The sequence below is a fragment of the Schistocerca cancellata genome, chromosome 1 (genome assembly GCF_023864275.1).
Source record: "Schistocerca cancellata isolate TAMUIC-IGC-003103 chromosome 1, iqSchCanc2.1, whole genome shotgun sequence".
Lineage (NCBI taxonomy): Eukaryota > Metazoa > Arthropoda > Insecta > Orthoptera > Acrididae > Schistocerca > Schistocerca cancellata.
Window position 1 is genome coordinate 304,751,924 of NC_064626.1, and position 23,808 is coordinate 304,775,731.

The window sequence follows — 23,808 nt, forward strand, 5'->3', positions numbered from 1 at the left end:
GCAAACTAATGATTTGGCAACAGGGCTGCTTTCCATTTCTGTGTGCGGGGCGATCTCCAGGCCCAGTAGGCGGAGCCATGGATCATCATGTTTCAGCCCGACAATAGTATGAATCAGTGGACTTAATTTGAGAAATACATTTCTGAGAATGTACATCTGGAGCACACACTTGTATGGAAGATAATCATGGACTGCAGAGATAGCAGAAAGGAAGAGAACTGAAGTGTTGGGAGGTCATGCTATAGAAGGCTGTTGAAAATTAGGTGGACACAAAATAAAAAATGAAAATGTTCTCCATAGAATTGGAGAGGAAAAAAACATGTAGAAATCACTGACAAGAAGGAGGAACAGGATGATAGGGCATGTGTTAAAGATATTAAGGAATAACTTCCATAGTACTGCAGAGAGCTGTAAAGGGTAAAAACTGTAGGGGGGATATAGATTGGAATACATTGTGCAAATAATTGAGAATATAAGGTGTGAGCACTACTCTGAGATGAAAAGGTTGGCACAGGAGAAGTCATGACAGGCCGCATCAAATCAGTCACTCAAGACTGATGATGTAAAAAGAACGGGCCCATTTATTGAGCTGAGCCAACATTAGCCACAGATTTACTTACTACTTCACATGTGCACTGAAAGTATAGTTAATTATGTACTTTGAGTGGGCCCAGGTAATTATAAATGTACCAAATAGAATGGCAAATAAACATTTCTATATAGATAAATCAGCTGCAGGTAACAATGCAGTCAAATGTGATAAGTAATTTTTGTATGAGCTTAACACAAGTTACCAAATACCTAACCAGAGGAAGAGTGACTATTAAATCTCAAAATTGACTCTTTTAGTACGAGTGCTAGGATACCTTTGTAAGACAGGACACGTACACAGTCAACTGATTAATATATACAAAGTTTTAACAGACTTATAAAAATGAATATATGCATTACATTAAAACTAATTTCAGGACTGAAAGTTAGTTAGTTAGACCTATCAATCTAAAAATAGCTTTCTGAGAAATCCAGAGGTTTGCTTTTCATATAAGATTGATTGCAACTATCAGACAACGATGACAGAAATTAATATCTCATAATGCTGTCAGCAAGAATATTTTTAATTTCAGTAGGTAAAGTCTCTATAAATATTGCCTGAAGCTTTGCAATCTGGTAGCAATTTTATAATGATAAAATAATACCAAATAAAATTAACTTAAAAAGGATACCATTTCTCAGATATTTCTGTATTCACAATAGCTGAATAGATGTATTTTTCTCTGAATGTGATCAGTTCTTTCTCAACGTCATCCCACGTTAGTGGTTCATGAAGGCCATCATTTCCATAGCGTTTATTGTAGCGATCATAATGTACCTGAATTTAAGACAAAAGGAGTACTTCAGTCATAGTACTCAATTCAAACTACAAAACACTCCAAATATGATGAAACTGATTTATAGGCTAAGCATAAAATTACATATTTTGCAGTCATGATTATTAAAATTAAGACTAAAATTATGATGCAAATACAAAATTTACGCATTTTTATTACGTGCATTTTGCTTCAAAATTGCTGATTCTGATGAAACAGACAATAAATTTGCAAAACAGAAAACAAGAAAAAATATAAGTAAATATTTTTCACTTTCATCATTTCAACAAAATTTTATCATTCTTGTTCACATTTATGGTTTAAAACCCATTATTCCAAAACACTTCAACACATCTTATGAAGAAAAAATGAGGCTTTTGAATGATTACTTAAGAGCACAATGTAATTAAACTTGTCCATTATACTAAACCACTTCAGTAGCTTTCAAAAGAAGAAATGAGGTTGCCAGAAGATTATGTGAGAGCATAATGTATTTGAGCTTGTTTACTTGCTACTTTTAAGGTCATACATTCACCGTTTTTGAAGACTCTGTGGTCTTTGTTTAATCACTGTCCTGGCAACTGATCTCAAGAGTGCTTGTGTTTATATATTAGAATAATGTGTACCATTTTACTGTATCACAAAACCCCATCCTACAGAAATATGGGCTTGAAAAACTAGCCAACTAGCTCATCTACATCTATATTCCACAAGCCACCTTACAGTGTGTGGTGCAAGGTAGCCTGTACACCACTATCAATTCCCCACTTTCCTGTTCCAGTCACAAATTGTGTGTAAGAAAAATTGCTGTTGGTGAGCTTTTGTGGGAGCTCCAAAACCTCTAATTTACTTTCATGATCTTGATCACAAGATGTACATAGGAGGAAACAATATGTTGCCAGTCTCTTCTTGGAATGTATGTATTTGCAATTTTAACTGTAAACCACCCTATGATTCACAATGTCTCTCTTGTATGTCTGACATAGAGTTCAATCAGCATCTCCATGACACTTTCATGCTACTAAAGGAACCTGTAACAAGATGTGTTGCTATTCTCTGAGGTTCTCTATTGCCTGTATCAGTCCTGCCTGATACACAACCCAGATTTTCTCCCTCTTCCTCTTTCTTTTTACTTCCCTTCACAGGTTATTTCCAGCTTACTTTCCTCTATCTTCTAGTCTCATTTTCATTGTGGGACAGATTTATTTGTTTTGCTGGTCATCTTTGAGGATCCATTCTTTGGGGACATTGAATCCACCTTCTATTATTTTGTTCCAACTTGTCTTTTGCACAGCATATGTTTAGTTTATGCCTAAGATCAACATTTTTGTTTCTTTCTGTTCTTTTACATCTCTCCACACTTCTTAATAACTTCATTTTCTTACTTTGGTTGTGTATTTCTTGTTTCTTGATTTTATTCAAACATGATTCCCACTTAAATACACTTTTTTGACATTTTAAAGAAATAGCTTGGGGTTTGCAATCCCACTGACATGGCCTGCTGAGAGCAAGATCATAACGGCATTTCGGCATGGTGATACATCATTTTGTTCAAAAACATATAAATACAACTTGTTATCAATACTGTATCCCAGCATCTATTTGCACATACAGGTGGTATCTAAGTCAATCACGCAGATTTAGGGAGTCACAATATAAGCTCTGGTGTGTGACATTCAATGCACAGTTTTCTTCAGTTTATTTTTCAAAGAACACATGAAACTGCTCAAAAAGCAATATTATTGTATAAGCTAATATTTTTGTTTACCTGATATTTCATTCAGAAAGTACTCACTTCTTCCAACACAAGGCCCACTCCTGGAGCCATTGGTATATCTATCCTGTCTGGTTTCCATGATTTATTTATTGTTTCTATTGTCGTATGACCTCTTGAAACTGCCACTGCTAATCCTATCATTTTCCTTATTTGATGCAACATGAAACTTTGTCCTTTTATTTTTATGGTACAAAATTCCATATTTTCTGAGGTGAATGGTTCACCACAAACAAAGTTCATTATATACCTATGCGCACTTGGATCCAAAGGCTTCCTAATAATTAAAGAAACATCAGAATTAGAAATGAAAACAAATGAATTTCCTGGAACAGTAACTTTACAAGGTTATACATACTTTCTCGATGTAAAATTGTGAAAATTGTGTGTTCCTTCAAACATTTTCAGCACTGAATTGACATTATTAATAATAGTTGAAGAAACTCGGAAATTTTCTGATACTTCTTCACCAGCAGGCATAAAGGCAAATGTTGGCAGTGTATATGAATATGTTCTTGCATCACAGGCACTTTTACTGTTGAAGCCTTTGGTTGTGCGTTTTATAGCAAAAACTCTGATCTGATCTGGCAAATGCTTGTTGATATCACTGGTATTGGCACCTTCAGCTGTGAGGAAACACAAGGAAGAGTAGTATAAAAATTGTAGTACAATAATTATAATCATTATTCACAATACCTGCTTTACGCTTTTCTAAAAATATATTGAGTCAGCTAACATTAGAATAGTCATATTAGTGTTTTATCTACATCCACCCTTGCCAACCTAGCCACAGTTTTAAAGCCGAGACAATCTCTCATAATACAGAGCAGGCTTGGGTGCCTGCAAGCAAACCTTATGCATAACAACATTTAGTTCCAAAACACATTCCTTTATCATTCCAAGTACATATTAATAACTTACTTTACTGAGTCATAACTACCTTTAACATCAAATGAAAATGGGAAATGACTACAGTTCAAGACTTGAACTTTGTACTGAAGGTAGTAGTAATGATGACTTCCAGAAGTAGCCCATTGTCATTCTTACTTGACTGGGAAGAAAATACAACACTTAATACAATGAAAGAATATAAAATGCAGCATCACTATTGCACCTTCATGTTGCACAATATGATCTGCTGGACAGTAATGCAAGAAAACAACTTTTTGACATTCTGAAAGATGAAGTAGATACAGTAAGAGGTAAATCTAAAATAAGAAGAATAAGAAAAACCTGCTTCTGCGTGTGCTTCAAATACACTTTTGATTTTCCAAAAAGTTCCATGCAATAAATTTAGATCACAGACAATGGGTTCCATCATATTTTCGATGCAGGGATTCAGGAGATACATAACATAGAAAATGAATCAAAATTATTTAGCACTCCGTTTTCAGTTGCACCAAATACTGTAGCCTTGAAAACAGAAATAGATGAATGATTTATTGTATTGATACAGAGTTCAATGTATTGTAGCTCACAGACAGACACAGTTCCTCGTGGTCGTGCAAGCGATGTAAGTCAAGAGTCCAACTGGTCTGTCCTCTGGAGAAGTTCAGTGTTTAAATATGCTTGTGTGGTCATGCACTCCCATTAGCCTGAAGCCTTTGCTTCGAAGCATACAGATGACTCCATTTGATGCAGCTTTTGAATCTTACTAAGGGTACACTGTGAATTTCGAGGCAAACATTTCTTTTAAACATTAGCAGTATCTAAGTTCTGTTGAGAACGTCCAGTGCCATTTGCTATATGCAAACAAGTAAGGCTGAACTAGACAAGTTCGAAAGTTTGAGGGTTATTTCAGTTGCATCTTTAAGTCAATGGGCATCATCAATGGTTGCCTGTAAGAAGCCCAACTGGACATTCAGATTATGTGGTGATTTGAAAGTTACAGTAAATAAATGCTCATCACAAGTAGATCTGTATCGAATTCCAATGTAAGAGGAATTGCTAGCCAAGTGGGCTGGAAGCCCTTTGTTTTCAGAAATAGACTTGGCTGACTAGTATAAGCAGTTGTCTCTTGATGAGGAAACAAAATGGATCCTAGTCATGAATGTGATACAACAGATTACTATTTGGAGTCACAAGAGCTCCCTCAATTTTTCTAAGACATCTTAAACAGTTATTCAGGGCATCCCAAACTGTGCAAATCATTTGACGATATCATTGTAACAAGGGCTATAAGAGAGCAGCATTTACAGGCATTCACCAACTGTGGTGCTGGCTTGATAAGTGTCAGTTTTTTTACCCAAATATGAAGTAGCATGGTCGTATTTTCAGCGAAAAGATGCAAGGTCCGCACAGGATCACGTAGAGGACATAGACAAGAGACCTGTCCTGAGGGACCCAAAAGAGTTATAGTTGTTCTCAGTATAGTAAATTATATTGCCAATTCATTCCGCAACCTGTCAACATTTCACATCCATCCAACCAGCTGTGCAAAAAAGGGGTAAAATATGTTGGGTCGGAAGTGTGCCTTAAAGCATTCCTGAATTAAAGAAGTGTCTTTGAACAGCTCTCTGTTTGATTAAATTTATTCTGGGCTCATATCTTATAATGGTGACAGATGCTTCAGATTTTTATATTGCTGCCTTTCTGTTGCAAAAGCATACTAAGGGCACAGAGAAGCTAATTGCATTTGTGCTCTCACAGCCCACTGCAATAATTCCCAACTTGAAAAGAAGGCACTGGTGATTATTTAATCTGACTACACCTCTATTCCACCCCATGTCAAATGCAGGAGTGTAGTGCTGGCTAGAAAATTCAAAATGCACTTGTGCAACATACAGAGATGACCACTTCTGAGGAAGCATTCACCAGTTTTCTTGTCACTTATCAATCATCTCCACCAATGGACACAGCCCAGATGCAGGCCTCGGACTTTATTTGCTCTGCTACACCTGACCCAGAGGGCTCATGTCCTGCACAACCACACCCACAACCTCACAGCCACTACTATATGTGCCTGCACATTTGGCCAAAATCTGGGATCGTTGGCAATAGGGAGAGATGGATGTTTAAAATTGTAGCTGGATGTGAACTGAAATCAGCTCTGGTTTGACACTCCACACTGTCTTCGCTCCCCACCCTTCCTCCCACTGCGAGCTGGCAGTATAATCTGTACCCCTGTCCCAGCTTACAGCGGTCTGGGAGGAGAAGGGGGGGAGGGGGGGAATCCTGTCAATAGACCAGTGATGGGAGCCAATGGTGATGAAACCATTGCCACGCTCTAAGCTCTCAGGGACATAATTTCAGCCAGTGCAAATAACCACACTGCTTGTCCTAGAATAAACTGCACATGAGGTTCTGGCACAGATCAAAGCACCTCTCTCTCTCTCTCTCTCTCTCTCTCTCTCTCTCTCTCTCTCTCTCTCTCTCTCCCCCCCCCCCCCCTCCCCTACTGCCAATTAAAAGGGTGGAGGTTTTTGTATGCAACAGAGCTTCAGACTCCTGTCCAAGTCACTGTATCAATATGATGCTGGCAAGTAGGAACACTTCCTCATAGCTCTGAAGATGGCGCACGCCCAGAGTACTATTGGCATGCCTTCTGAAAGAGTTCTGTGCTTAACATGTTCAGGCTGGTACTGCAAACAGCGTTTCTTACTGTGGGATGTCATGTGTACTCACGCTCATCTGGCACTTCTGCTTTTCCTGTTTCTTGCCATGGGATGGCAGTCATATTCAAATGCCCTTGGCTACTATTTTAATATACTGACCTATTACTTTGTAAATGGCATAAATTCATTCTCCCTCTTTTTGAAGGGATGGAAGGATGGGCAGAGGGGAAGTAGAGAGGGGGGGGGGGGGGGAGAGGGAGAGGGTGTGTGTGTGTGTGTGTGTGTGTGTGTGTGTGTGTGTGTGTGTGTGTGAGAGAGAGAGAGAGAGAGAGAGAGAGAGAGAGAGAAGACATAAATTAATTTTACCCTACACTAATCACAATATACCATTTATTCAGAAAGCTCTACCATTCAAGGGTCATACAAAATTGTATTCACAGCTGTTTGTTGTGCCTAGCTCATACATAAACACCATATGTTAGTGTGTTGCTGGTACTGTAATTGGTAGGTTGAACTTGAGGTATCAACGTTATACACATGGTACATACCAGCGCGAACATGTTAAATATGCTTGCACGGTCACATATTGCCCCTTCCTGTTATCACATGAAATATTCGCATCATGCCATTTGATACAGTGTCCAAATATTGCTGTTTTACAGCTTTTTCTCTTTTGTTATTCACTCTGGTGTGATCTTGGGGTGCATCCAACAACCTAGCTTGGTTTCAAGCCAACCACTGACTGTGAACTTAGCCCTAAACCAACAACATGGAACTGCCATTTGTTCAGCTGGTCACCACATGCTGAATGATACTGAACTTTTGCAACCTACACTGGGTAGGACAGTAAAAAGCATTAAACATCCTGTTCTAACAACTCCATTTGGCTAGTCAAAGTCCCTTCCCTAGCTTGTATTGTTGCACATAGTGTTGACTGTCAGCTCAAAAGATGTTTGCCCCACCTACCCACACTACATATGGGCAGTCAAAGTGGTGGGCAGTAAAAAGTCTATCTCCCTCCACTTTCTTTCTCTTTCATGAGGACACATACATAAGGGCTGGGAGACGTACAGCAAGTACAATGTTTCAAGCATCAGTAAAAAGTGTAACGTACTTGATGACCTCTGCTACAGTTACAAATTTATCCCATTAATAGTTTTTCTTTAAGTTTTGCAGGAATAAGTTATGGCAGATCGAGATTTATGGTACTAATATTATCAGAAAGGTATAAATAACATACAGGTATTACAGAAATGCTACATAAACTAGAATGGGAATCCATGGAGGGAAGGAGATGACGTTTTTCCAAAACACTGCTGGGAAAGTTCAGGCAACTGGCGTTTTTGACAGACTGCCGAACGGTCCTACAGCCACCAACAAACATCTCGTGAAAGGACTGTGAAGACAAGAAACCAGATCTTCTATGGAAGCATACATATAGTAATTTTTCCCTCATGGCATTTGTGACTGGAACAGGAAAGGGAATGAGTGGTAGTAGCAGAAGTTACCCTCCACTGTGCACAGTATGGTAGCATGTGGAGTATCTATGTAAATGTAGGGAGGACATCTAACAACAGTTGGAATTTGCAAGCATACTCAGCACTTGTTCAAATTACACATTTCTGAGGGAGAAACTGAAAATGTTGTAAGTTGCAGCACTGAAAAATACACAAACTGGGCCCTTTCAAGGATAGCAATGTAAAGTTGTTATATTACTTCCTCTCCCTTGAGTAAAATGAAGAACTATAGAAAGTTTAGTGGTGGCAACAAATGATACTATGGAAACCGAGTAGCTGGCACAACATTACTGTCAACCAACATGGCACACGCTCAGATGGCACTTGTCATCAGAAGCACCCTCTGAGGGGTCTATGCTAGTATTTGGCATACAAGCCAGTCCAGGGCTGGTCTGAGTCAGTTGTGATGAAATCTCTGAACTGTGAAGAGAGTGTGCTACTGGTTTCACTAAGGTGCTATTATCGTGGACTCTATTTATCCCAGACAGAACTTTGATATAGTGTGGACTGGACTTTGCTTAGGATTACAGAATTAAGTTAGTTTGCGCTGTTTCAGAAGAACACCTTGTGTATGTGTCTTCTTGTAAATAAACTGGGATGATTCCCTGCTTACTCATGTGTAATTTGCTTCGATAAAAATTATGATGTCAGCCCTGTGATGCATGCAAATCAGAATTTGATCATTTTTGTAATTAGGCCATAGTAGATGTTTTCAACCACAGAAGTTTTCAGAGCCAGTGGCTACTTCTTCTGGCAGAAGAGTTGAAGGGGAAAGAAGAGGGGTGAAGGAACAACCCTTCCGGTAAGTCTCCCGTGAGCCGGGGTTCTGGGAGACTTTTCTAAACTGTATCCCATTCCCTAAACCTCTCCAGTCTTTTTCCTTCAGCCCTCTTCTTTCCCCTTCAACTCTTCTGCCAGAAGAAGGAGTCACTAGCTCCAAAAGCTTGTGAAAGTTAAATTCTCTTGTGTGTGTGTGTGTGTGTGTGTGTGTGTGTGTGTGTGTGTGTGTGTGTGTCCTTATGCCACCACTTGGTGAGATGATTTTTTTACCTATCCATTTACATGACATGAATAGTGGGACACATACCTCTGACAATAGCAGTTATACTTTTCAGCCTGTCAAATTTCTCATATGGAAAGGCAAAAGGCCATGTTCATGTCTGGAAATCCTGGATTGCACCATCTAACAGAGTAATAGCACTATTAATAAATGCAGCGGAACTTGAGTTGCCTAGGATTTTTTTATTTATTTCAATAACATTTTTCAATGAAGAAACATATTATTCCAGCCAGTTAGAATTTTGGCAGTGGAAAAAGGGCCCCAATAAATCTTATGTGGACCAAGTCAGCAAACTAAGTGGATTAAATAGGAATTACAATTTCAAATGTTTGCGTGGCCAAAATTACAGGGACTCTTCAATCATGGTCATCATAGTGCGACTTACATAGTTGAAATACCATGTGCTGAGGAAATCAGATCCTTCTCTTACTGAATTAATGTGAACAGCACGACTCTATGTAACTGCCCTTGTGGCCCAAACTTTGTTTCCAACAGAAGAAGATGTCACAAAACTCAGCATTCTGGCATCGGTCATTTGGGAGGCCACATCATGCGCAGCAGGGACCTGCCCTATGGCCCATACGACTATGTGAAAAACTGTGCCAGCGACAGGCAACAGTAGCAGCAGCACCATTGCCCAGCTGTAAATATCATCTCCTTCACCGCACCAGCGGTGCATGCCCCCAAAAGAGCACAAAGTTCCAAGGGTGTAGCATAAAAGGACACTTGCAAGAGGTGTATTTCAGCTGCCTCACTGCAAATATACACCAAGATGCTGTAGTCAACCACGTGAATGACGGGTGTACAGAAGTGCAGTTTCTCTTAATGCGACCCAGAAAATATTTTTACAAGTAGATGCTTTCACAGGTAAACACCCTATGAGGTTACTCCTAAACTCCTGTGCTTCTGTGTCCTTACTAAACATAGATAAGTTTATGGGCACCACCTTTGCAGGCAGCAGAGACAAACTTGTGGACCTATGGAGGCACCCAGGTGTCCTTACTAGAAAAACTTACATCAAAGCCACCTGTCTGGTAAATTTTATTGTGGAAGGAAATGTGAACAGGAATGGTTTTACCACTGTCCCTCATTCGTTTTCTACCAAGTGAATCCAGTAAGAGAGGTAGAAGTTGCTCAGATGGCAAGTGTAACTTTGCAGGTAAAATCAATAGCAGACAGCCTATCTTTATCACTGATACAGCTGCAGAAGTGTTTTGTTCATTAAGTCCACTTATGGTGGAGAATTAAACTTGCCACGCTGTAGACTGAGTGAATTGGGAAAAACGGTAATTTAACCAATAGGTCCACAAAATGTGGAACTGGAAACAGACAGAAGGAAGTATGAGTTCACACTCAAAGTGGTGTGGAAGCATGACCACAATTTTGATTCCAGTTTAGGTAATGATTTCCTGTGCCATTTCCATGACTTAGCTAATTTCCAAGCACAGGAAGTTAAAATTTGGGGAAATGTCCAACTTTTTGTGTTCCCACTATAAGGATGCAAGGGAGTACAGAGCAAATGGTCACGTTCCAATAAACAATGTACCACACCACTGAAGTTAAATGAAACCAAGAAAATATTGTCTGGTACTGGGACAATCCTTTGGATAATGTTAATAAAAGATTTATTAAGAGGAGATATTTTCTTAGTGGAACCATTAACAAGAAATGAAGTTCTGGACGGTAAACAGACACATATGCGATGTAGTTTATCTCGAATGAGTACAACAGAAGAGGATATAATTTGGCCAAATTTTGGAAGTAGTGACATTAAAATACCCCAGGATACCATACTCGCCAAAGTGCATGAAATAAATACTGATGAGATACAACAGTGTAACAAGAAAATGAACAGCCTGATAGAACACTATACATAAATTCCATCACAGTTACATCACCTATAAAACTTGAAAGTGAAAAGAAAGTTGAACCTCTGTGTGGGGCAGATTGGGAAGTATTGTGTTCTAGCCAAATATGCAACTTTGTTTGAAGAAAAGAAATGATTTCCAGCAAAAATCAAACAATGGAAAATGCAGGATGAAATGTAACAAAATTATGAAAAGGAAAGTTGCTACTCACCATATAGTGGAGATGCTGGGTCACAGATAGGCACAACAAAAAGCCTCTCACAATTAAAGCTTTCGGCCATTAATGCCTTCATCAACAATAGACAAAACACACACACACACACACAAAACTGCAGTCTCAGGCAACTGAAAGCACTGCGACTCAGCATCTCCGCCATATGGTGAGTAGCAACTTTCCTTTTTATGGTTTCCAGCAAAACTCAGAAAGAATCGCTTGGCACAAAATCCAATGTGCAGTAAAATTGTTACACAGCAACCAATGATTTCACATTGCTATAATTTACATTCCACCTCTCAATACAATTTATAGTCTAGGGTTTAAAAATTTTTATTGTAAATCTTTGGTGGGAGATAGCCCCAGTATTTTCTATGTCACTCTATAGTTTAGCCATACTGATGGTTTTGTTGTGTGTTTGCACATCAATCAGGCCCTGATTAGCTATAATATTTTGCTTAAGTGTTGTATTTGTGCCATTCTTAAAAAGTTGCCTTCTTAAGAACGTTAGTTCAATATTACTACTGCCTGTATAGAACCTCTTCCCCACTGGACTGTTAGTATGGACAACAGCCTGTCAGTTACTCACACCAACGCCAGCCAAACAGCTGATGCCTTTGGTTCGCTGTACCCCATTCTGTGTTCTAACATGGTTGCATGTTGATTCCACATGACTAGCAGGCCTCTCCAGTCGGCTTCTCGGAATACTGGTACTAGCTGTTTCTAGTGGCAATACTCTTCTTGATGCCTGCTCCTTCCCACTGCTTTGTTGTGGGTACATTTCTACCCTTCAGAATTTAGTCAGCACATACCCGGCTGTTGTACAGAATACAACGTGCGACACCTCACATTCCATTTGTTTTTGGTCATCTTTATTCTCCATTAAACTCTTTTTTTACATAATGTAAGTATGATTCTTTTTGTTTTTCTTATTTTTAATGTTAGTGAGTAGACTAGTACACATTCAGAAAGGTTTTTTTTAGGTAGAGCCTGGTAAAACTTGAAGATATTCATAAAATTTTATAAGAATTAGAAGAAGAACAGAATGAAAGAACAACTCAAAAAACAATCAACTTGAAATTTTGAGGCAAGTGATCCCTTCAGATTTAATTGAAGAAGAAACAACACAGGCTAGCCATGATTCTGAAACAAAAGATGGGGGGTGGGGGTGGGGGGGGGGGGGGAGGTGAAGAGAGCAAAGTTGAAACAATGGCTGAAGATATTTACGTCTGGAATGATAAATTGCAAAATGGTGTGAACCAGTGTTATTGAAACCCTAAAAATTTTTAAAAAAATCATAAGCTTAGATAAAATTATTGGGAAAACATGGTCTCAATTGAACATTTATTAACAATATGACTGACTTTTGCCTTTAGTAGTAGCCCAATATTCAGAAAATGCACCATCTGGCTGACAATGATCATGCTTGGAACAGCTGTGCTGACCCTAGTCACAAAACTGTGAGTGGGGTCAGGAAAATTGCAACTGGGGCCAGCACAGCTGTTCCATGCTTGATCATCGTCAGCCAGATGGTGCATTATCTGAAGATTGGGCAACTACTAAAGGTCAAAGCAGGTAACATTTTTATTAAATGTGCAATCGAAACAGTGTTTCACACTTTTAAGAAAATATAGTACAAAATATAGCTGGCCCAAGAAGAAAAGTAAGGGATTCCATATCTCCAACTGATGTACTTCTGATACTTTTCATTGTAAAGATAACTCCGAAATTCTAAGACAAAATAATTCAAAAATTGAAAAATTACACCCAGTGTACATCTGGCCCAAAGATTGCATTGATCTAACCAGAGAACAACTATTGGTCACAACAGGTATCCTTATTCAAATACGCTTGAAAAGGGGATGAGTGGTAAATGTGGAAGAATTATGGGCAAAGAATGGGACAGCAATACCACTTTTGAGAGTGGCCATGAGTTTCTATGATTTTGAGGAGCCTTCAGTATGATGACAGTGCAGCCCGGCAGGAAAGAAGGAAGCTTAAGGAACTTGCTGCCATAAGACATATTGTTGAGAGCTTTGTTCAAAATGTAAGAAAATCTTACAGCATGAGTGAACTTGTTACTGTTGATGGAATGCTGAATCAATTTTGTGCACGCTGTTCATGTATTCAATATACACCATCGAAACATGCCAAATATAGCATCAAAATGTATGCAGTGGCAGATGCAAAGATATTTTACTGGGGAAATTTGGAAGTATATATCAATAAACAACCAGTCTGTATTCTGCCAGAAGAAATTGCAAAATGTCTTGTTGAGGACACAGTCAATGCAAACAGAAATTTAATGGCTGATAATTCATGTACCTGTAATGCCTTTAGCCACATACCTTCTATCAAAAAGTACTAGACTTTTAGAAAAAAAAAGGCATCATTCATCTAGAATTTTTGCCTAATAAGATGACAGCTGCAGGTTCTTCAATATTTGGTTGCCAGAAAGATCAAACTCTCATATTGCACAACAACAAAATAAATAAAGCAGTTGTTTTGCTGCCTATGATCCATTGTAGTGGAGACATAGACCTGGAAAGTTGACAGCCAGATATTATTCTGGATTATAATAGGACCCAAGTTGGAGTGGACACAAAGAGCAAGTTATGTGCTAATGTGCTACAAACAGTGTAGCCAGAACAACAAGAAGGTGGCCCTAATTGATTTTTTTTCACCCTTGTAAATATAGCTGGAGGGAATTATAAATATAGCTGGAGGGAATGCTGAAAGGAAACGAAAGATCGATTTTAATTAGAATTTTTTTGAAAATATTGTCCCTTGAACTAATGAAGGAATATATGTATTCCAGGAGTAAAATTATCTGTCTCTCAACAGACCTCAAAGCATATCTACAGCTCCAGTATCCACAACCTTTAACTGCAGCTACAGTGAGTCCTCCAGAAAAAAAGGCGCGTCAGACACGCACCCTCTGCAGGAGGTCGAAAAACAAAGACGTGTAGTCACTTTGCATGTAAAATTCCCTTTTCAAAACAAATTGTTTACAAGTATTGTCTACATCAACAGTTTATAATTGTTATTAATTAGATTCAGTTATAATACAATGAACAATCTTAAAATTATTTTTTATTGTTTTTTATCATAAAAATTTAATACACACAATGGAAATTTGAGGTTAGAGTATCAACAATACTATGAAAATGACAGAGTGTAACTCACCATAGACATGATATACTGAGTTACAGGCAGGCATAAAGAAAAGATTGTTACACACTGAGCATTTGACCAGAGCCTTCTTCAAAAAAGGAAATGCACACACACACACACACACACACACACACACACACACACACACACACACAAGCAACCACACCTCATGCACACACGATCGCTGTCTTCAGCCACTTTGGTCAAAATGCAACTGCATCAAATGGAAGCAGCAGTTTGGAGTGGGGTGGGGAAGGAGGGGGGCCAGCAGTTTACAGGTACAAGAAGAGGGAGGGAACTGAGTGTTGAGTGTTGCCTGACAGAGAGTCCAGGGACTAGATGGTGGCAGGACAAGGTTGCCAGGTGCAGTTTCAGAAGGCTGTGGGGAAGGGGGGGTTGGAGGGGGGCAGGTGAGTGGTGGAAAAGGAGAGGAGCAGAGAAGGAGAAAAGACCAGTGGGTGCTTTATGTTGGCAGTGAGTGGAGTACAATGAGGGTGAAGGGACATGAATTGAGAGGAAGTGATAGCACAGAGGGAGCGAGAACAGTCAGGTGGAAGGTGTACCGCACAGTTCAGAAAAGCTGGTGGTGGAGAGGAGGATCCAGATGGATCCGGTTGTGAACTAACCATGGAAATCAAGCAATATTCAGCTGCATGTTGTGCCACAGAGCGATCCCCCTTCCTCTTGGCCAAGAGGCCCCGACTCTGACAGGGTAGGATAAGCCTACGACAGGGCTGGAAAAGGAAGTGCTGTGTGGGTGGATTCGGCAGTTCTTGCACCTGAGCCTTCCACAGGGATATCATCTCTGTGGTTGGGGGTTGGGATTAGGAGTGGCATAGGGATGGACTAGGATGATGTGGAGGTTGGGTGGGTGGCAGAACACCACTTTAGGAGGGGTAGGAAGGATCCGGGGTAGAATGCCCCTCACTTCAGAGCATGATAACAGATAATCAAAGCCGTGATGAAGGAAATGTTTCAGCTATTCCAGTCTGGGGTGGTACTGGGTGATGAAGGGGGCATTGTTTTCTATTATGTTCAAGGTGATGTGGGAGGTTTGGGGAGATGGCACAGGAAATCTATTTGTGGATGAGATCTGGGGGATAGCGCCTGCCTGTGAAGGCTTAGATGTGACCTTCAGTATACTGGGCAAGGGAGTTCTTGTCATTGCAGGTACACCGTCCCTGGGTGGCCAGGCTGTTTTGGAGGGATGTTTTGGTGTGAAAGGGATGGCAGCTACCAAAATGCAGGTACTGTTGGTGGTTGGTGGGTTTTATTTGGACAAAGGTGTGGATGGAGCCTTCAGAGAGGACACCAATGTCCAGGATGGTGGCACACTGGGTTGAGGAGGACTAGGGGAAGCAGATGGGACAGAAGCTGTTGAGGTTGTGATGGAATGAGGATAAAGGGTCTTGGCCTTGAGTCCAGATCGTGAAGATATAGTCAATGAATGTGAACCAGACCAGAGGTTTTCAGAGGCTAGGATGATACCTTGTAAATGGCTCACAAACAGATTGGCAATGAATGGTACCACAAGGGTACCCATGGCTGTCCCATGAATTTGTCTGTATATCTTCACTTTAAAGGAGAAGTGTTGTGTAAGTTAGTGAAATGTATGAAGGATGAGGCTGTGGGTTTGAAATCTGAAGGATATTAGGAATACAAGTGCTCAATAGCAGCAAGACCATAAAACGGAGGAATGTTGATGTATATGGAAGTGGCATCAAGAGTGAGAAGTAAGCATCCAGGAAATAAAGAAGTGTGGATGGTAGAGAGTCGGTAAAGAAAGTGGATTTTGGGCAATTGGTTGGAGGTTTTGTCAGTGAGGGCTAAAATTCTTTCAGTGGGAGCACAACAGCCAGCTACAGGATTGTTGGATTTGTAGATTTCAGGAAGCATGTAGAAGTTGGATGTATAGGGTATCATAAGAGTGAGGAGGAAAATGGATTCAGATGAAAGCACCTGGGAAGAGCCTAAAGTTTTAAGCAGGGATTAAAGGTTATGTTGGACTTCTGGGATCACTATGGCAGAGTTTATAGGTGAAGGAGTCAAATAGCTGGCAGAGATCTTAGCCAAGTAGTCACTGCGATTCATAACAATGGTGGAACCTTCATCAGCAGATGGGTGACTAGGTCACAGTCTGTTTTGAGGTAGGTTCACTTCACTTGGTTTGGGGGAAAGAGACCAAACATCGAGGTCATCCGTCTCATCGGATTAGGGAAGGATGGGAAAGGAAGTCGGCCGTGCCTTTTCAAAGGAACCATCCCGGCATTTGCCTGGAGCGATTTAGGGAAATCACGGAAAACCTAAATCAGGATGGCCGGACGCGGGATTGAACCGTCGTCCTTCCGAATGCGAGTCCAGTGTGCTAAAAGTGCGCCACCTCGCTCGGTTTGAGGTAGGTCAGGACTGGTTTTGAGGTAGGTGGGGATCTGTTTTGATGATGTGTATGAGTGCCTTTTCTTCTGTTGAAAGGTTGATGACCTTAGGGAGGAACCTGGGAAAGGATGGGAGGTCAAGCTGAGTTAAGAATTTCTTGGAAGGTGATCAGGGGCTGGTTAGGTGGGAAGGAGAAGGGATTACGATTGGATGGTGGTATGAACAGGAAGAAGCAGTGTTCAAAGCTGGGATTAGGTAGACTTCCACTGGAGGGATAGGTGCAAATAAGTGTTTCCATTGCAGGGATCGGGAGTAGGAGAGTAGATCTTTGAAAGTAAAAAATAATTAGATTTGGGTGTAAAGCTGAAGGTGAAGGCCTTTGGATAGAATTGAAATTTTTGTGAGGCTGAGGATTTTGGTGGAGAGGTCAACAACAGTGTTCCAAAATTGTTTCGGCTCTGGATTTAGTGGAGTGTTGGCGGGTAGTTGTGGAAGACATTGCAGGTTGAAGACATCAGCTAGACGAGGTCTGGGTGCTATGAGTGGTTGACATGGAGGAACACCTTCACTGGGCTATGGGTTAGAGAGCGGCGCCCCAACATACCAATAGTGGTCCCCCAAGGCGGCAGTAGAATGTCAGCAGGCTGGATAACTTGTGGAGGTAGTATCTGGAATGCTCTTCCAGATGCTGTAGCACAAGGGACTCAATTTCAGAGATGTGATGTATTTAGTATGGACTGCACAGTAGCAATGTCTTGCGCAGGGTGCAGACGTGATTCGGGGATGCCTGTGCCATGGAGACATGTGCTTACATTCCTAAGTTTGTGGGGAAAGGGACAGGCAGGAAATGAAACAGTGGAAGTCACTGTGAAAGGAAGGCTGGGATCCAAAGAAAAGAATTTTTATAGTTATGCTGTTGGGGGGGGGGGGGGGGGGAGGAGATTTCATGGTTCAGGCAGAATTTAAGACATAGCATGTGGGACTGGGTTGTAGCCAGGGAAAGGGATACTTTTCTGAACTGGCATATGGAGCATTGTGGTAGGGATGGTGTTGGGGAAATGAGAAATGACACAGGAAATGGGGAAATGAAGGCATTAGGTGGTTGTGAGGGGAGCTGGATAACAGAAAGAGGTGCATAAAAATATGTATAGATACACAAAACACTCACAAATACGAGGGTTGAATGAAAAGTAATGTCTCCACCTTCATTAATTGGGTTTTGAGAATATTTTAATAAATCAAAAGCAGAAATATTCCTTAGAAAGTGATCTTTAATTACCAATATTCACTTTTCCACTTAATCACCAGCCAATTGGATACAATTCTGCGAATGATAAACAATTTTTCTGAAGCTGTCATGAAAGAAGTCGACACTCTGTTATCACAACCACATTCTCACAGTTCTCTCAACGTCTCCATCAGAAGCATAAGAATGTCCCCACAGATCGTCTTTCATTATCAGGAACAGATGGAAGTCAGATGATGCTAAACCTGGACTAAATGGAGGATGCTGTATGGTGGTGAGATTCAGTTTCTGAAGTTCTGCTTTGGTGGCCTATGAAGTGTGTAGTTTGGCATTGTCATGCTGTAAGAAAACATTTCCTTTTCCTTTCGGACCTTTGTTAGCCGTCGTACCAGAGTTCACAGCGTCGAGGTAAAGCTCTGAATTTATTATTGTTCCACGATCAAGGAAATCAACATGGATTCCACCATCTGTGTTCCAGAACACTGTGGCCATGATTTTTCCAGCTGAGGGCTGCGTCTTGAATTTCTTTTTCTGGGGCGAGTGTTTGTGTCAATATTCCATTGGCTGACATTTCATCTCCGGGTCCTAGCAGTGTACCCTCATTTTGTCTCCTATCACAATTGAATGGAAAAGGCGTCACCTTCATTCTCGTAACGTGAGACGAGTTCCTGGCAAGTTTCAAGTCTGTGCCCTTTCATTTCAGGAGTCAGCATCCAGGGTACCCATCATGCACAGATCTTCCGATAGCCAAGAAAAACAATAATGTGACCCACATGTTCTTGTGAAATGCCGATTGTGCTTGCAGTTTCTCTCTGAGTGATACAACAATCGTCCTGAATCAATCTGTCAACATTTTGCTTGTGAAACTCGATGGTTACTGTCACAGGACGTCCAACTCTTTGTTTGTCATGCAGGTCAGATGTTCCCGCCTCAACATCTTTAAAGTTACTCACCCAACAACACACAGTACTCACATCAACACAATCACCATAAACTGCTTTCATTCTCTGATGAATCTCCTTTGGGGTGACACCTTATACTGTCAAGAACTAAATGACTGCATGTTGCTTAAATCACATTGACCGACCACCTGTGCAGGGTTCTTCCATACTTTACACTGTAACAACACAACCATTCAATGATAAGGCTTCCCACCAACTGGAGCTGTAGAGGAGAGGCTACGGAACAAGCCAGTACCTGCCATATACCAATGCTGCCAACTGTTGAAGAGTTATGAAGGTGGAGGCAGTACTTTTCAGTCAACCCTCATACATAAAAATATGAAAAAGTACATGAAAATATGCACACACACACACACACACACACACACACACACACACACACACACACACACAGAGAGAGAGAGAGAGAGAGAGAGAGAGAGAGAGAGAGATGTAGAAAAGTACAAAAATGTGGGAAAAAAGATGGAATGGATGAGATGGGAGAGAATGTGTATAATGGGATAAGGGAAGGGAGAGAGGGAGAAGGACGAGGTATTGGTTAGGTTGAGGTTCACAATTTCGCATGGCACAGGTAGGCGTGGAAAATAACACACGAAAATACTTGAGAATGAGGGAGGAAATATGATCAATAGGAATAATTATCAGTGGGAAGACGCTGCACCAACAATTCGCGCACTCGCATAGCCATGTGTTGAGTGCAGATGAGACCGTTGATACAGTGTGGCTTGGCAGTCAAAGCTTGTGCAGTTTGGAATGTGAGGAAAGAAGAGAAACAATGGACACTGAGTAGAGTAATGCTTTAGAGAATAGTAACAAAGGAAAACATCACTGGGATGTAGGATGAAAGAAAAGCCATTAGGAAAAATCACACCTCACGAACACATGACCGCTATCTCCAGACTGGTCCCTGACTGACAGTCGAATTAACACAACCTTTATTCCAAGGCATAAGAATTAGCTATTTATATGCCATCTCATACCCCATTCTGGTTTCAATTGTGTTCAAATCGTAATTTCAGTCCACACACACACACACACACACACACACACACACGTACTTCTATTCAAAGCATTTCGTTGCTCTATCTTGGGACCTGAATTCCAGTTCTCTACACAACTGAAAGATGCTTTAAATGTCACTATCAAACCAGAATTTAACTTCTCTCCCAGTAAACATCGCCCTTACCAGTTGTTCTGGATATTAACAGCACTGATTTGTTCAAGCCCTCGGAATTCTTGGTGGCACTGGAGTAGCAACAAATCACAAGACAGAGGTGTCACCTATATTGTTGCATTTTACCATACTTTACTTATTATAACTGCTCCCACAGTGACATCTACCCCGCTTGCTATTCTAATACTGTACACAAATAAATGCTTATGTTTCACATGCAAATTATGTAATATAACACAGCCACTTCAGATGCCCCATGCCTTTCCCAATTTCCAGTGCAAAAGTTAATGACAACTTTTCTTTTACTAAAGTCATGAACTGTAATTTTGTAATCTTACTTGTTTTCTGTAAATAAAACTGTTACTTTATATTTGCCTTATGCATTGCTTACTTTGGTGATTTTCAAACAATAGTCTTTTATCATTGCACATTGTCCATTTGATGTTTTATTGTAATGAGTTATTTTTACCACATTTCTATTCAGTTTAAATGAATTTAATTACCTTTCTTCTGTGATCACATAAATCAGGGTCAAAGGAGTTACCCTTCATGTGTTTACTGTATATGATTTATTACTTGGCAAGAGATGGATGGATGAATGGGTGGATGGGTGAGTGGATCGATGATAGAGACTAGAGCAGGTGACTACAACACCTAATCCTTGGAAGGAGATGATGATGATGATGATGATGATTTATAACTTGTTTATACGATGCATCGATGAAATGAGAAGCATCATATTTTTTAGTTGTCCATTTATACTTTTGTTAGTAAAATCTATGTAATTTCACATGTATTGTGGTTGTAGCTCAGAAATATTTAATCAAGTAATTGACTTGGTGCCTTCCACACATCACTGGTGATGACAAACTTGAAATAAATTTGACTCACAATGCTTCCCCCATTCCTGATTACAGTTAAACGAATTGCTGTGTTTCAAAATTCTATTCCGTGACTTTGATCTACCTTACCATCAAGTTGGCAATTAATTAGTGCCATCTTGGTGTTTATCCAGTCACCATAAGGATTTTATGTACTGTGTGCTCATGTCATCCAAAAAAGACCAATCGCAGTCTGACGAGGCCTGTATTCTATTACAAAACACATCTGACCAGTTACCTCCTCTAATAATGCTAATAAACAATCATTCACTTCCTTTATTAATTAATTAAAAAACTGACAAGTAAGCATGTATTATATTTAAATTATATTGTAATCCTTTTCATACAAGTGCTTCAACTGCTTTCACTCATTAAAGCTGTATGTGAAACCAGCTTTGACTGCCTTTGTAACCGCACCACCGTCACAGTCCTGTGTCGAGCACTGTAGTCACTACAGGATGACTTAACAATTATACTCACATTCCAAGATTCCAACTGTTACATGAAATTAAAGTATTTTTATCCATATATTTTGGACCCCACCGAGATGGCCAAGTACAAGTGTGGTGAATTCTTTCATGCAGAGGGGAAGAGATGCACAAGGTGCCCCCAGGCTCCAAACAAAAAAAAAAAACAAAAAAAAAAAAAAAAAAAAAAAAAAAAAAATTATTTAAACTTTACAAATAGGTCTCCTTTTTCATCTGCCACCTTTCAGCTGATGTGACAAAAATTGATCAGTTCAGACCGTTAACAGGCCAAATCATCATCAATAAAGCTACCTTGCCAATCAAATCATGTCGTAGGATCACCTGACCTATGAAACTGAGGACTTTCAGAATCAGTATCGAAAAACACCTCTCTCTTCTATTCCAAGCCACTATCTAGAGTGGACACTAAGCAGCTTAGTTTCCTTAGCTTTGCTTTTTCCCTTCTACTCTGAGATAGGTCTGGGGCAACTGGTGTTATTGTCTCTCGTTCCTGGCACTCCTTGCTATGTAATCCCATGAGCAAATAAACCAATATGGTTCCTTTTCCTAAACCTGAGTACCATATATTTACTACAAGCCAACACTGCTTTCCAATCCTGACTACAACCCCAAGGGGGTGTAGAGAGCTAAAGATAGAGATACCTCTTCTTCAACATTCTCTATTATCTCCTGACATATGGGGTCAGTTTTGATGGCTGTTATTTCTTGTGTACTCAGTCAGACATCTCTGGCTAGTGGTGATCCTCCACAACTGATAAAGGGGCCACATTCAGTAGTTGGTCATGCTTTTTTCATCTAATTCTTTCCTGTTGCATTTCCCAATTTGCTGGCACAACCTGATGAATTCCACTGTTGTTATGCCACCCTTCCCGCAACAGCTTGGTACATGTCTTCTGTGTACCTTTACATCAAGTGACATCTATCATATTCAGATTCACAATGTGGCACACAGGGCCAAAACATTCCATGTATAAGGCTGCGTTATTTTTCCATTATGTTGGTCATCATTTGTTCTTCTGCTAAGCGGTCTTGCTGCTGATTTTCACCAAATGTTTTCTCTTTATTTGGGCTGCAATTTTTCCCAACTATTGACATTTTCTTTGTTGTACCTGAACCACTGCTAGGCTGTCCATCCAAAACCAAAGTATACATTTGCCAAACACATTACGTCATCCTACCTGTTGTGTTTGGTGACTTGGTTGAATAATTTCAGACATTTCGCTGAGCCCTGATCAGTGTCCCTGGAAAATACTGATGAATGCCTGATGTGATGTTTTGGAATCCATTGGTCTCCTGAATGTATGGACCTTGAAAACTATGTAATACTTGTATTGCAGTACCTTTCCATGTAGGAGTTGGCTTTTACTTTGTCTAATTGGAGGACGGTGATGTTTATGTTTAGAAGTACCCAACATATCCACGAAACAACGTCATGTCATAACCACAAATCATTCCAAATACAACAGTAGTGTCATCAATGAAGTACAACACTTAGCCCTGAAAGCTCTTTTATTGTGGACACCAACGTACAGACAGAACACAACTGCCTTGTGGACAGTGTGTGTGTGTTGCTATTTATACAAACATAAAATATTCCAGATATAAAACATTACAAACATAAAAAATTCTGGGAATCTTTTAGAAATGATGCGTACTAAATAATAATCACGTTCTGGTGCTCGGATCTGAACTGGTGCACTGCAGCATGCCAGCCAGCAACACTAACCACTACATCACATTACACGCAGCACAGCTTGCAGCAATGCGTGGCCTGCTCTGTGTTATCGTGTTCTCATTATCATCACATAAGATACACGATGGAAGAACTAGGACTGCTGTATATGCTTCCTCAAATATTGTTTATCAAAAGAAGTTATCTATAGCAAGATTAGAGAGATCTTCGGAGAAAAGAGAAGCAACTGTATGAATATCAAGAGCTTAGAAGGTAAGTCATTACTAAGCAAATAAGAGAAAGCTGAAAGGTGGAAAGAATATGTGCAGGGTCTCTATAAGGGAAACAAACTTGCTGAAAACATTATAGAAAGATAAGAGGAAGTAGATGAAGATGAGGTAGGAGATACGATATTGTGAGAAGAATTTGTCAGATCACTGAAAGACCTCACTATGTGATCAAAAGTGTCCTGGCGGAAAAT

At 40.1% G+C, this 23,808-nt stretch overlaps 1 protein-coding gene across 2 annotated transcripts in view; it reads right to left on the reverse strand.

Moving 5' to 3' along the window:
* Window positions 1-23,808, reverse strand: part of LOC126172493 (pseudouridylate synthase 1 homolog) — a 106,306-nt gene that overhangs the window by 23,133 nt on the left and 59,365 nt on the right. For both annotated transcript variants that reach the window (XM_049920888.1, XM_049920887.1), the window contains 3 exons: window positions 3,500-3,767; window positions 3,163-3,418; window positions 1,224-1,369 (listed from right to left, as the gene is read on the reverse strand). In XM_049920888.1, the coding sequence (XP_049776845.1) occupies window positions 1,224-1,369; window positions 3,163-3,418; window positions 3,500-3,767 (670 nt within the window). The remainder of the gene's footprint in view (window positions 1-1,223; window positions 1,370-3,162; window positions 3,419-3,499; window positions 3,768-23,808) is intronic.